We start from the raw sequence: 13,240 nt of genomic DNA on the forward strand, positions 1-13,240 counted from the left end.
CCCAGCTCCTGTGACCCACCATGAGTGAGTCCCAGGGCCACTGGTGGCTAATTCCTCTGCCCCTAAGTAAAACCATGAAGACTGAACTGCGAAAACGCAGACATTAAACCAAAAAGGTGACATTGTCGGAAGCATTAAGAATATTAAGTTATGTTGCAGTATTAAACGTTGTTGACAATCCCCGAAGGCGGGCTGCCTAGAGCAGCACCATCCAAAGAACTTTCTATGGTAATGGAAATGTTCTGTATCTGCCCTATCCAATATGGTAGCCACTAGCCATACATAGCTACTTAGCAAGGACTAAGCAAGGGAAATGTGGCCAGCATGACTGGAACTCAAATTTTACTTAACAGGGGCAACTAGTGGACAGTGAAGGCCTGCACAATGGGAGCCACCCCAGTCTTCCCCTGAAAGCTCTAAGAAGGCATATGCAGGGGGGCTCCTGAGCCACAGGCAGGTGTAAAGCTGCCATGGCAGGCCCTCCTCTGTCCCCATACCCACTACGGCCCAAGGGCTCACAGAGCCCCATCCCTCCCCCATCATTGCTCTGAGGCTGACTGAAGATGGCCCATCCCCCACTGTCCCACCTTCAGCTTCTGTTGCTGCACCTTGCTGGCTTGGTCATGGTCAGCTAACTTCTTACTCAGTTCTTCCACCTGGAGCAGGGAAGAAGAGAAAACTCAGGAGGGCTTCCCCTCAATGTTCAGAGAAATTAGGAGCTTTTCCCCAGATAAATCCCCACTGTTCCTAGAAGAAACTCTGGTCCTTTCTCTGGCCTCCGATTAAGAACAGCCTGTGGCTCAGGCTGGTTGGCAGGACCTGACTGAGGTGACCCAACACTCGGGTGCTGCCAAAGCCACCTGCCCGTGCTCACCCCGGCCGCTAGCCTGCAGAGACAGGCCTGCCGGAGTCCACAACCTCCAGATTCAACAGAATCAACTCTGGGGAACTGAAACCTCACTACCACCCTACTACTTACACCATTCATAGCCCCAACCTTCCCAGGTTGGGGACAGAAATAAGGGACCAAGTCTGTAACTCTAGCAGACTAGGATGAACACCCAACACTCCTCTCCCAAATTACCAAGGTCCACAGATGCTGCCCTCTTTCCAATATCCACAGGCTGTGAGGGCTGGCACTAGCGATGTGGCTGCTGTGGTTAGTGCTGGGAGGCAGGCAGGGGCAGCCCTCATACCCAAAGCCTACCCCACTCCCACAGAGAAGAGACGAGAAGAGAAAAGGGAGCGAGGCAGGAGAGGAGACAGAACAGCCCGACCACTGCTAGCTCCTCTAGGCATTCCAGGAGCTCAAGCATGAACAGCAAAGATGAGAGGCAGGAGCTCCATTGCTGACTGTTTGCTATTTGGTCTGATTGTCCCCATCATCTTGGACTCCCTGGAGGAGGTGGGCGATGGAAGGACAGGGGACCCAATTCCTCAGCAGGCCTGAGGTTGATGGAGTAGGAGGGGTGGTGGAGAAACCAGTGTGATAGCCTTGACATCGAGGGCAGCACAGGAAGATCCTTGTGAGGGCCATGCAGCCAGACCACACCACCTCCTGTCTCCCGTCAAGCTTGGCCTTCGTGCTCCCAGGCAGCTCTATTTCATGCGTGGGGTTAAAGTCTCAGAGGGTGATGGGCAGGTATCCTGAGCTCACCACCCCCCCTGACCTGTAAGGGCTGCATTCACGTCACCTTTACGGCTTCTGCAGGAAAGAAGGGGGCTGTGTCAAGCAAGGCCCACAGCACTCTGTTGTTCCTCTTATTTCAGCACCCAAACTGGGAACAGAACTGGGAGGTTTGGAAATCCCAAGGACTGCCAGTCACCAGTTCAGACATGGGAGAGATGAAGCGTACCCTACCCCTCATCCCTGACAGGTAGATGAGAGAAAAGGACAGGAGAAGGATGGAGAGGCCGACCTGGGATGGGTGGGATGAGGCCCAAGAGAGGGCCCAGCACACCACACTCCTGGGCAGCCTGGGCCTGGACTCCATGGCTTGACCCTGCCCCCTCCACAAACAGTTCACAACGGTAGCAGGCGGAGGCAAGCTGCAGCCGGGGGTCATGCACTGAGACGGGTCACCGCTTTAGCAGCCAGCATTTAGCGGGGACCCCAGGCATTACCTGCTTAGTTTTCTCTCTCTGAAATACCTCTAGCTGCTCCACCTGTGCATGGGCGAGGAGCAATAGAAAGAGTGAGATGAGGGCTGAAAAGACACTAGTCTTGCTGCCAGGCTGGCCTCACTGAGGCGCTGATACTTTCCTTCAAGGAATTAGACTGCCAGTAATTTTTTTTTAAGTGCCAGTTTGGCTCATTCTAGTCCCCAGTGGCTCCTGGATTCTCCACTGCAGGTACGCCTCCCTAGCACAGTGTGCCTCTACAGAACGGGCTGATGGTCTTCAGAGCTAGACTCCCAAAGGGCGGAGCCTTCGGGAAAGGGGAAGCTACTGATGTTTTCTTTAGGACAGTAGGAGACAACATACTTGAACCCTACTGGCCACCCAGTGAGTGAGGGGAGAGCACACGGAACATTGCTCCCTCTTTCAGGTCCAATCTTTGGGGGCAAGGTTGAGCTGGGTATCTTACCTGGGCAGTGAGTTTCTGTCTCTCATCCTGGAACCGCTGCCTCTCCTCCAGAACCTTGACCTTGGCACTCTCGTACTTGGCAGTCATCACCTCGAGCTCCCGGGCAGTGTTCTGTGCTTCCCGCTGCATCTCAGCCAGACGGGTCTCAGCGTCTGCACGCACAGCTGCCAGCTCTTGGCCATACTTCTCCCTGGCCTGGTCCAGCTCCACTTCCAGAAATTGCCGGCCAAGGCTGGCCCGCTCACCCAGTCCCCGGTTCTCCTCTGCCAGAAGGCCGTGAGCCTTCTTCAGCATGCTCAGCTGCTCTGCATAGCTGGCCTTCTCGGCCCGCAGCTGCTGAGCTGCCCGCTCTTGCTCCGCCAACTTCTGCCGCAGGGGCACGAGCTCCCCGAGCTCCCGCTGGGCTCGCATCAGCTCTGCCCGCAGCCCACTGGCCGCCTGCTTGCTTTGCTCTAGCTCCTCACGATGGCGTTTCTCAGCGGCCGCCTGCTCAGCCTGCAGCTGCTGGCACAGGTGCTTTGCGGGCACCAGCTCGCTCACCAGGGCCTGAGTGCTGGTGTGCTCAAGCTGGAGGGCAGAAAGGGCCTGCTCCTTCTGGAAGAACTTCTCCTGCCACGCCTTTAATTCTTGGCCCAGCTCCTCAGCTCGCTCTGCCTGGGAGGCCAGCTCCTGCCTCAGGCTCTCTGAAGCCACCCGCTGTTTCTCGGCCTCCTCCCGGAGGGTCTGGACCTCCTCCCGCAGAGCAGAGCTGCGTTCGGCAGCCCTGGCGCTGTTGCTGGCAGTCTCTGCCTGGAGCAGGCGCAGCCTCTCCTCTAGCTTCTGGCTCTTTTCCGACTCAGCTATGACCAGCCGCTTCAACTCCTTGCTCTCACCCTCTTTCTCCAAGACTTGGCGGTTCAGGATAGAGACCTCCTCTTCCAAGCTGCTGATCAGGCTGTTTTTCCTCTCCGCCTCCTGCTGGCCCCGGGCCACCTGGGTCTTCCACTCATCCTCAGCCTTGCTATGGTCTTGGGCCTTGGCACGGAGGGTGGCCAACTCCTTCTGGGTTGCAGCTAAGGTGTCCTGACTGCGCCCTAGCTCCTGGGCCTTCTCCTCTAACTGGCCCTGCAAGGCCTCCAGAGCACCAGCCTGCTCAGCGCGGGAGGCGCGCTCACACTCCAGGCTGCGCTCCAGGCCTGAGGCCTTCTCCTGGTGCTCCCGGCACTGCTGCTCCAGCTTGCTCACCTCTGCCTGCAGAGCCTCCAGCTCAGGCCCTTTTCGCTCGCTCTTTCCAGTACCCTCAGACTGTGCTCCTGACCCAGAAGGTTCGTCTCCACTGGCCATCCCTAGAGATTGCTGACGCTCCTCCTCTTTCTTGGCCAGCTGTGCTTTCAGTCGCTCCACAGTCTGTTCAAGCTCCTGGAGCTCTGTTCTCTGGGCTGCCTCCTGCCCACGAAGTTTGGCCAGCTCCTGGTCCTTCCCCTCCTTTTCCATCAGGGCGTGGGCCAGGGCTTCCTGCAAGGTGGCAAACTCCACACGCTGCTCATTGAGGGCATTCTGCAGCCGCATCTCCAGCTCTGCCTTGGCGGCCTTCTCCAGGGCCAGGTCAGCTTGGGCTCGGCTCCGCTCCTGGGTTAGGCGCACCACCTCCTTCTCCTGCTGCCCACGCTCCTCCTGCTGCTGGCTCTGGCTCTCCATCAGTGCAACCCTCAGTCTCTCCAGTTCACTGCCCATCTGCTCTGCCTCCCGCTCCATGGCCTGCAGTGCAGCCTGTGTGCTGCAGAACTGGCGTCCCTGTCGCTCTTCCTGCCACTCTGACTCTCTGTCTCCTGCCCTCGGGGGCTCCTTGAGTAGCTCGCGGGGGGCTGTTTCCTGCTGCTCCCCTGTCTTGCGCACCAAGGCCTCCAGGCGGGCCACCTCCTTGCTGGTGGCGGCCATCTTCTCCTGCAGAGCGGAGAGGTCATCTGCAAGCTTCTGGGCCCTCACCTCCTTCTCCTGGACCTGCTGGAGGGCCCTGGCCAGGTTGGCATGTAGCTGAGCTAGTTCACTCTGCTGCCGGCTTATCTGGAGCTCACTGTGGGCCTCCATCCCTGCCACCTTCTCCTTGGCCTCCTGTAGTTCCTGGCGGGCCTTCTCACATTCCTCTTTCAGGGTCATCAGCTGCTCCTGGAACATGGCACCGTACTGTGCCTCCTCCTGCTGGCTGTCTTCATACCGCTCACGCCAGGTGGCCACCTCCTTGGCAAGCTGTTCACACTCCCCCTCAGCTTCACGCTGGGAGGCTACGGCCTCTGCCAGTTCCTGACGCAGGGCTTTCGTTTCAGCCTGATGGGCCTCTCCAAGCTGCCGTAAGCGGGCCTCCAGCCCCTTGCGCCCAGCCCGCTCTTCTTCTAGCTCCTTCCGCTCCTGCTTATGCTGTTCCACCAGGCACCGGATCTCTGCCTCCAGCTTGGAGATGTGATGCTGCCGCTCCTCCAGGGCGTCCACGGCCCTGCGCTTCTCCTCTTCTAGGCTACCCCTGGTGATCTTCAAGGACTCCTCAAGAGCTCGGACCTGCTCCTGGAACTGGCCCTTCTCCTGGGCCACCCTTTCTCTCTCAGTTGCTTTTTGTTGCTCAGACCTTAGCTGGGCCTTTAGCTCTACCACCTGGGCCTGGGTCTCACTCTGCTCCTGGCGGGCTGCCTCAACACAGGTACAAAGTTCCTCCACTTTTTGGCTCAGCTCTGCCTTCTCCTGCTGGACCTGAGTCACCAAAGACTGGGCACTGTCCCAGGCTTCCTTAGCAGCCTGAAGCTGCTGGTGCAGGACCTCTAGCTTGGCACTCTTCTCCTTCTCCAATACCTGCAGTTGCTGGAGGGCCGACTCCCTCTCCCTTAAAGAGGCCTGCCGTTCCTCAGCAGCAGCAGCCAGCTGCTGAGCATGGTCTCGCCTGGCTGCCTCCTGCTCCTGGGCAGCTTCCTCTAACTGCTTCTCCTTTTGCTTCAGGCTGCTACTCAGCTGCTCCACCTGCTGGCGGAGGCCGTGAGAGGCCTGTTCTTGCTGCTGGAGGGTCTGCGCTAGTTGGGCCTGCTCCTTTTTGGCCTGCTGCTTCAGGCCAGCCAGTTCTTGATCCTGCTGCTGGACAGTGGCTTTGAAGGTGGTGAGCTCAGCGGTCAGCGTGGTCACCTGGGCAGACAGCCTGGCCTCCTGAGCCTGAGAGGCCTGCTCCACCTCTTCTTTGGCCTGGCTGAGGTTGGACAGGGAGCCCTGCAGCTCGGCAATCAGGCCAGCCAGCTGCTGCTTTTCTTCTTCAAAGTGGCCCCGCTCGGAGAGCAGCCTGGCTTCCCGCTGGCTCTGCTCGGTCTCCAGAGCCTCCACCCTGGCTCGGAGCTGGGTGTTGTCCGCGGCGAGAGAGGCTGCCTCCTGCTTCAGCGTTTCCAGCTGAAGATAAAGAGATAAAGAGATAAATGAGATAAAGAGACAAAGAGGATGAACACGACTCCTCAATCTCCACGGCCCCTATGAGAACTAAGGAATAGGAACCTGAATGTACCAAGCACGGGTCCACGCCAGCCCTGGCACACAGGTCTTACTGCTGCTCCTGTACGTTCCTACCTGCAAGACGTCACCCAGCACTTCGCCCTTCTCCCGGGGTGGGTTCTCCTGCAGCTGGGCCAAATGTTCTTCCAGCTGTGAAAGTTTTCCCTGAAGGATTTCATTCTTTTCTTCAAGGCATTTCTGACAGTAAACAAGAGCCTCATGTGAACAGGGGTGGGACAGGTACCACATTACCAACGAAATATGGAGCGCTACCACCCTGTTATCAAGCTCTCTTGGGGCACGTGGGTGGCTCAGTTGATTAAGCATCCAGCTTCCGGCTCAGGTCGTATCTTGTGGTTTGTGAGTTTGAGCACACTGGGCTCTGCGCTGACAGCTAAGAGCCTAGGTGGGATCCTCTATCCCCCTGTCCCTCTGCCCCTCCCTGACTCGTGCTCTTGGTCTCTCTCAAAAATAAACATTAAAAAAAAATCTCCCAGGATGCCTGGGTGGCTCAGTCGGTTGAGCATGTGACTTCAGCCTGGTCATGATCTCACATCTCATGAGTTGGATCCCCCATTGAGCTCTGTGCTGACAGCCTGGAGCCTGCTTCAAATTCTGCCCCTCTCCCACTTGTGTGCTGCGGTCTCTCTCAAAAATAAATATTAAAAACAAAACCCAAAAAACTCCTGTTCCCCTGACCTAGGAAGAAACTAAGAAACCATGGACCTGGAATCATGAGGGACCTGATTTTCTAACCTTAGTTTCAGGGCTGAATTAAATCATGTGACTTGCTAATAATTTCTTCTGCCACTGAAGTTCACTTCACATTTCTTTACTTAAAAAAAATTTTTTTTCCTTACTATACACCCTTCCTTGGACAAGTCTGGGCGCCCAGATTATCCAGACACTCACTGGCTTAAAAAAGATCCCTAGCCTTCCCGGGCAGCAGCAGCAGCACCCACAGCACCTCCCGCCCCCAGCCCCATCTCCTCCCGCTGCTCACTAAGCAGCTGCCAGGACTATGCTGGTTCCTCTGAATTCGTAATCCACTGACAGTGATGGGAGGGAGCTGCTGCTGTGCCTTTTTTGCAGAACAAGATCGGAAGCTCAGATATTAAGTGCCTTGCTCTTGGGCTACAGGGTTAATAAATGGTAGAATTGGGTTCTTAAAAATAGCAATAAAAATAATAGTGGGGCACCTGGCTGTCTCCATTGGTAGAGCATGCAACTCTCGATCTTGGGGTTGTTAGTTCAAGCCCCACACTGGGTATAGAGATTACTTAAAAATAAAATCTTAAAAAAAAATAGTAACTAATTCACTGGAAGCTTACTTCATAGCACGCGATACATGCATTATCTTACAATAGTTGATGAGGCAGCGACTCATTTTTCCCATTTTACAGAAAGCATGCTTAGAGAGAGGTCAAGTAACTTGTGCAAGAACCACACTTTGTAAACAGCAAAGATAGGACACAAAGGTGGTGTATTAGACTTAAGCCCACAATCTTCCCATTATGGTGCACGATTAAACTTTCAAGAAAAGACAGCTTAATTCCCAAATGCCCCAAAGAATGAAGCAGAATTCAGCTTTGAACAGGTGGTCAAGACTGTGACCCCGACACCCCAAAGCAAAAGGGTTACCTTGTCCTGCAGGGCTGTGCTGAGCTCCTTCTCAAGATGGGCCTGTTTGTCCACCCACTCTTGAGTGGCTTTGCTATGCTCTTCTGTCAGCTCATTGAGGGCACTCTGAAGTTGCTGCAGGTGACTGGCAAACTCCCGTAGCTGAGACAGACAAGTGGGAGTCCCCATCACCCAAGGTCAAAACTAGTACCACCACTGCTGTATGTCTCCTGAACTCCAGGGCTGAAAGTGTCCGACTATCCTTCTAACCCTGCTCAAACCAATTACAACCAACCATATCTTTAACTCAGGACACAACCCCATCCCTGGCAGCAGCCAATTATGAGACAAGGAAAGGGCCAAAATATGCAGGTCTCTGCAGAAACCGAAGCATAGGATAGATGCCAGGACATTCTTCTCAACCCTCTCTTTGGAATCCTCCAAACTCAGCCCAACCCTAGACACCCCCAACCCTCACCTTAAAGGAAAGGTCCCCATTCTCCTCAGAAAGCTGGTTAATTTTGCGATCCATCTGGCTCTTCTCTGTCTTCAGGTCCTGGCACTGCTTCAGAGTTTCATGGAGACGCACTGTGAGGCTGTGACGGAGGGGGCAGTTAGAAAAGACAGTAGCACCCTCATTTCCACCACATGGGTGCGGGGGCAGGGGGGGCGTGGAGTGGGGAAGAAAGCTGGGAGGATTATACCTCTCATTCTTGCCACGGAGCTCCTCAAGCTCCCTGGGCTCTGATGGGCTGGCTGCCTGCTTCTCGTTGAGCAGAGCCAGGCGGTCAATGCGCTGCTGCATCACAGCTATCTGCGCATCTGCCCCCGAGGAAGGGAGAAGAGGAGAGCGCAGAGTCAGCACAGAACTAAGGGGAAGAGAGGAGGAGGCGGCAGCATCCGATCTAAGGGAAGGGGAGGAGGGGGGCCAGGGCAGCACCAGATGCCAGGTCAGCCTGACTGGCCCATGGCTAAGCCCTGAGCTCCAGAGCCAGCAGAACAGACACCACGGAACAGAGGGGCTGTTCCTCACACATCAAGCACTTCCCTGGATGCAAATTCCCAATGCTGCCCATTCACATGCCATCTGCCACTGTGCCAGGCACCTACCCTTCTCTGTAAGGAGCTTGCGGTTCTCAGCCAGCTCCAGCTCCAACTCATCTCTATTATTTCTCTCATCGGTGAGCTGTTTCTTCAGCCGTCTCATCTGGAATTGTGGGGTCTGCAGGATGTCACCCATAGGGGAGGCCGGAGAACCTGAGAGGAAGCTGAAGAAGGAGATGCCATGGTCAGAGCCTGAAGTGGGAGGGCTGAAGGGAAGAGCAACAGTTAGGGGTGAGCGAGCAGGACTCCAGGGATGTGGGCACCGGCTGGGAGGCTAAGCATCTCAGCTCTGTCAGCAATACTACCTCATGCCTCCTGACTGACCTTAAGAAAACTTTCCTTCTCCCTTCTCCAAGCCTCAAATTCAATTTGCTTGTCTAAAAAAAAAAAAAAATTATCCTCACCTCTGCAGAGCTGCACTGAAAAAAGGAATTTAGCCTTGTCTCCAAGGAAGAAAGGAATTCCATAAACAAGCAACAGCTTTTGAGGGAGGGCCTTCCGCCAACAATGGATGCCAGTCAACTCCCCCAATTAACACTGGGGCAGGTGAGAACACCTACAGGATACTCCAAGCGCTGTCTGATCATGTAACAGGCTGGGGAACAGCGTTAGCCTCTAGAATGCAGGATCTGAAGAATGGACATTGAGGCCCCGCCCCGGGAGAGGAGGCCCAGCACATACTTGTTCCCACTGGAAGAGGCAACCTTCTGTAGCTCTAGGAAGCGAATCTCCCTTTTGGCCTGGTGGCTGGGTGGAGACAGCTCTTCAGAGGCGGCGCTGGAGCAGGTGGAAGGGATAGGAACTAGGGCAAGGAGCAAACCAACCACAGAGAGGTTAAAAAGAGGGGGAACAGATTTGCATCTTTATACAATTTGAGAACTTGCCTGAGTGGAAGTGGATCCACAGACACTCATATGTAAGCTATAGAGGGAGGCCACCGGGCAGTACCTGAAACCTGGCATCTGGGTTATCCAGAGGTCAGTGCTCCTAAGCCCAGTCAAGCAAGCGGCTTCCATTTCCACAGCTCAGCAAGTGCTCAGGGGAGCACAGGGGAGTGAGGGTGTCCTCCTTGCTTAGAGACCGGACCAAGTGCTCATGCTCTGCCCTCCATCTAACACTGCCAAGGCAGCCTGCCAGCCCTGAGCAGGATCTCCTCTCAGCCCAACAACTTCTCAGCTCAGAGCTGCTGGCCTCCCTTCTCAACTCCTCCATTCTAAAATCTTGCCCTGCCAACACAACCGCTTTCTCAAAACCTCCCTCTCCCATGGTTCCCACAACCACCTTCACGTGGCTCCCCTTGTCTCCCTATCTGCCCCTCCCTACCACACCCACACTCTAAACTCCCAGAGTTCTGCTGGGGCCTCCCTACTCTGCCCACAGTGCCCATGGCTTCAATAGCCATCACACAGTGACCTATAAATCCATAACCTGGCCCAGAGCCCTCACCTACATTCTAGACTCACACTTCCAACATCTCCATCTGAAGGGCTGAAGAGGAACCTGAATATGAGGAACATCAAATGCAGTGGCTGGAAGAGAAGCTGCCTAGACCCACATCGTACATCCCATCATCATTAGATACCCTCTTCCTCAGAAGACAAGGGGAGCTCTCACCCTTTCCACTGTACTTCCAACAAGATGTTTGGCAGATTATGTACTTCTCTGTTCTAGACTTACTCTTCATCACACTTATTGATTTATGCATCTGCATTCCCACCTAGAACATGAGCTTCACGTGGGGGAAGCCATTTTTTAGGCTCTACTCCCGGCTTCTAAGCCTAGAGTAGCAATTGATTAAAAAATAAAAAACGGGCAACTGGATGGCTCAGATCATGACCTCACAGTTTGTGGGTTCGAGCACACATCGGGCTCTGGGCTCACAGCTCAGAGCCTAGAGCCTGCTTTGGATTCTGTGCCTCCTTCTCTCTGCCCCTCTCCTACTTGCACACACACACACACTCTCTCTCTAAAATAAACATTATAGAAATGTTTTTTTAATAAAAACCAAAAAAGGTAAGTGTGGGGTGATCAAGAACAACCTAACAGAGCTGGGATCACTTGTAACGTCCTGCTCAGGCGCTGCCAGGCAGCAGGAGGAGCTCGGTAGTAACTGGGATGGTGGCAACATGGCCCAGAAATCGACCTATTCCATTACACACACTTTTCCTGAGCACAAACTCTGCCTGGTGTTAGGACCTGAAACAACGCCCCACGGTGTTTCTCAACAATTCGGGGTCCTAGCAGTGCCCAGCGCAGACAGGGCATCCTCAGGAGTGGGCCCTACTTACCTTTCTGCAAGAAGTTCTCCAGGTCCTCATTCAGGTTTAGCCCGTCCTCATGATCCAGCACAAATTTGAGAATGACTGCTAACTCAGCCTGGGCCAGGGACAGAGAAGAGGAGCATCACTGAGGTGCCAGGGAGGCCTGAGATGGAGGGTGCCACACCGGCAGTGCCAGCTCCAGGAGCTGCTGGAAACCAGTCTTCCTCTCAAAGCCTAAAGCCCCCAGTCGAGCTGAGAACATTCTACTAGAGATGTGCTGCCCTGCTGGCCCCCGTCCCCTCAGTTCCCCTGAAGATGCACCAGGGTCAGAGTTCCTGTCTGACTTCACGCCTGACCACAGAGAAGAAAATGGGCAAAGACAGTAATGCAGTCAGAAAGCTTTTATACGTAACTATGCTGCCCTCTTCCAAATGACCCGCACTGTTGTTCTCTGAGTGAGAACCCCTCCAGGGCTCATCAAAGCTTACCCACCAGCTCAGCTGTAAAATCTGCCCTTTTCTGTCGGAATTCCAAGCTAGAATTGATCTAATTTTTCTGGCCACCTTGCTGTATAGTTCCTTATCTTTTAGAATTTCTGTTTCTGGGGCACCTGGGTGGCTCAGTTGGCTAAGCATCCGACTCTTGATTTTTGGTTCAGGTCATGATCTCATGGTTCACGGAATCTAGCCCTGTGCTGGGCTCTGTGCTGACAGCACAGAGACTGCTTGGGATGCTCTCTCTCACTCTCTGCCCCTCCCCCATTCATACACACTCTCTCCCAAAATAAATAAATGAACTTAAAGAAATATATATCTCTTCCAGGTCTGTGGCCAGCTTGTAGCAGAGAAAAGGTTAAAGGAAGGAATCACTCATCCCTCCCACTACATGAAAGGCCACAGTTCTCTGGTCACTGCCCCCTGGCCCCCCGGTCACCTACATTACCCACTGTGGCTCCCCAGCTCCTCCTGCTCTGGGAAATAAAGGACAGCAGCTCATGCAGGAAACAAAGCCAACATCAGGCCCCACATGGCAGGTAGTTCCTGGAAACCAGATTACTCCCTCTACAGTGAAGCACATACACCAACTCCTCTTCACTTAGGGACCAAGTAGAGGAGGGAAGAGAACAGCTCTGAACCAGACTGTCATGATGGACAAAGATATTCTCTGTCACTAATCCTTCCCATTAGAGGAAAAGGAGGAAACAAGCGGACAGTTTGTGTAAAAACATACACACTCACATGGGAACACATACACAAGGAGAGAACAATTTCTACATATTATCCCAACACAGTACAGTTACAACTACAGTGAACTGTATGTACATGAACGGGGCACCTGGGTGGCTCAGTGGGTTCTGCATCTGAGTTAAGGCTTCAGCTCAGGTCATGATCTCACGGTTTATGAGTTCAAGCTCCATGTCAGGCTCGGTGCTGATAGCATGAAGCCTGGTTAGGATTCTCTCTCCCTCTCTCTGCCCCTCCACTGCTCATACTCTCTCACAAAATAAATAAACAAACATTAAAAAATTACAAACACACACACACACACGCGAAAAAGAACTTAGAAATATATCCCTTAAAAGTTAGCAGTTGTCTCTGGGAATGAGATTACTAGCAATTTTATTTCCTTCTTTTGTGCTTGTCAATATTTTCCAGACATTCTATAATGAATGGCTGAAATTACTACAACATAATTTCTTAAAAAAACAATATATGTTGTTGGAAGAAAACCAATGGAGTGAGGTGAAGCATGAGCTAGGCCCACCAGGCGTGGTGGAGGCACAGGGCTTACCTGAATCTTATACTCAAATTGTTCCCAGTCCCTGGGACTTTTGGAGCTCATGGTGGAGTGGTATAAGAGGAGCATGGTCATCTAGAAGCCAAACAGAAGACAGTCACTAATTGGGGCTGTTTCTTCTCAGTGCTCCCCTCTCTGGGCTGTTCTGGGGCTGAGATATTCTGAAGGCTCTTCCAGAGCTCCTAGCACTCAGCAACCCAGGTCCCTGCTCCTCACTGCACCAGGAAACACCTCACTGAGGACTCGTGGCCCACTGTACAAAAAGCCTGGTGCACAACTGAATTCTTGGACTCACGGAACCTAACTACGAGCTTAGGCTGCCCTGTGGGCCAGCACCCAGAAACGGGAGAGGGAATGAAGGAGACCGAGCTAA

The 13,240-nt window shown here is 53.8% G+C and overlaps 1 protein-coding gene across 13 annotated transcripts in view; it reads right to left on the reverse strand.

Annotated features, from left to right (window-relative positions):
* The window catches only part of NUMA1 (nuclear mitotic apparatus protein 1), a 72,757-nt gene that overhangs the window by 6,982 nt on the left and 52,535 nt on the right, over positions 1 to 13,240 (reverse strand). For 12 of the 13 annotated variants that reach the window (XM_029914538.1, XM_029914545.1, XM_029914537.1 and 9 more), the window contains 11 exons: positions 12,862 to 12,942; positions 11,098 to 11,185; positions 9,491 to 9,611; positions 8,816 to 8,973; positions 8,410 to 8,527; positions 8,184 to 8,301; positions 7,727 to 7,867; positions 6,161 to 6,283; positions 2,588 to 5,986; positions 2,125 to 2,166; positions 588 to 656 (listed from right to left, as the gene is read on the reverse strand). In XM_029914538.1, the coding sequence (XP_029770398.1) occupies positions 588 to 656; positions 2,125 to 2,166; positions 2,588 to 5,986; positions 6,161 to 6,283; positions 7,727 to 7,867; positions 8,184 to 8,301; positions 8,410 to 8,527; positions 8,816 to 8,973; positions 9,491 to 9,611; positions 11,098 to 11,185; positions 12,862 to 12,942 (4,458 nt within the window). The remainder of the gene's footprint in view (positions 1 to 587; positions 657 to 2,124; positions 2,167 to 2,587; positions 5,987 to 6,160; positions 6,284 to 7,726; positions 7,868 to 8,183; positions 8,302 to 8,409; positions 8,528 to 8,815; positions 8,974 to 9,490; positions 9,612 to 11,097; positions 11,186 to 12,861; positions 12,943 to 13,240) is intronic. The other variant, XM_029914541.1, reaches the window with a different exon arrangement.

Source organism: Suricata suricatta, chromosome 11 (assembly GCF_006229205.1).
Source record: "Suricata suricatta isolate VVHF042 chromosome 11, meerkat_22Aug2017_6uvM2_HiC, whole genome shotgun sequence".
In the NCBI taxonomy this organism is placed as follows: domain Eukaryota; kingdom Metazoa; phylum Chordata; class Mammalia; order Carnivora; family Herpestidae; genus Suricata; species Suricata suricatta.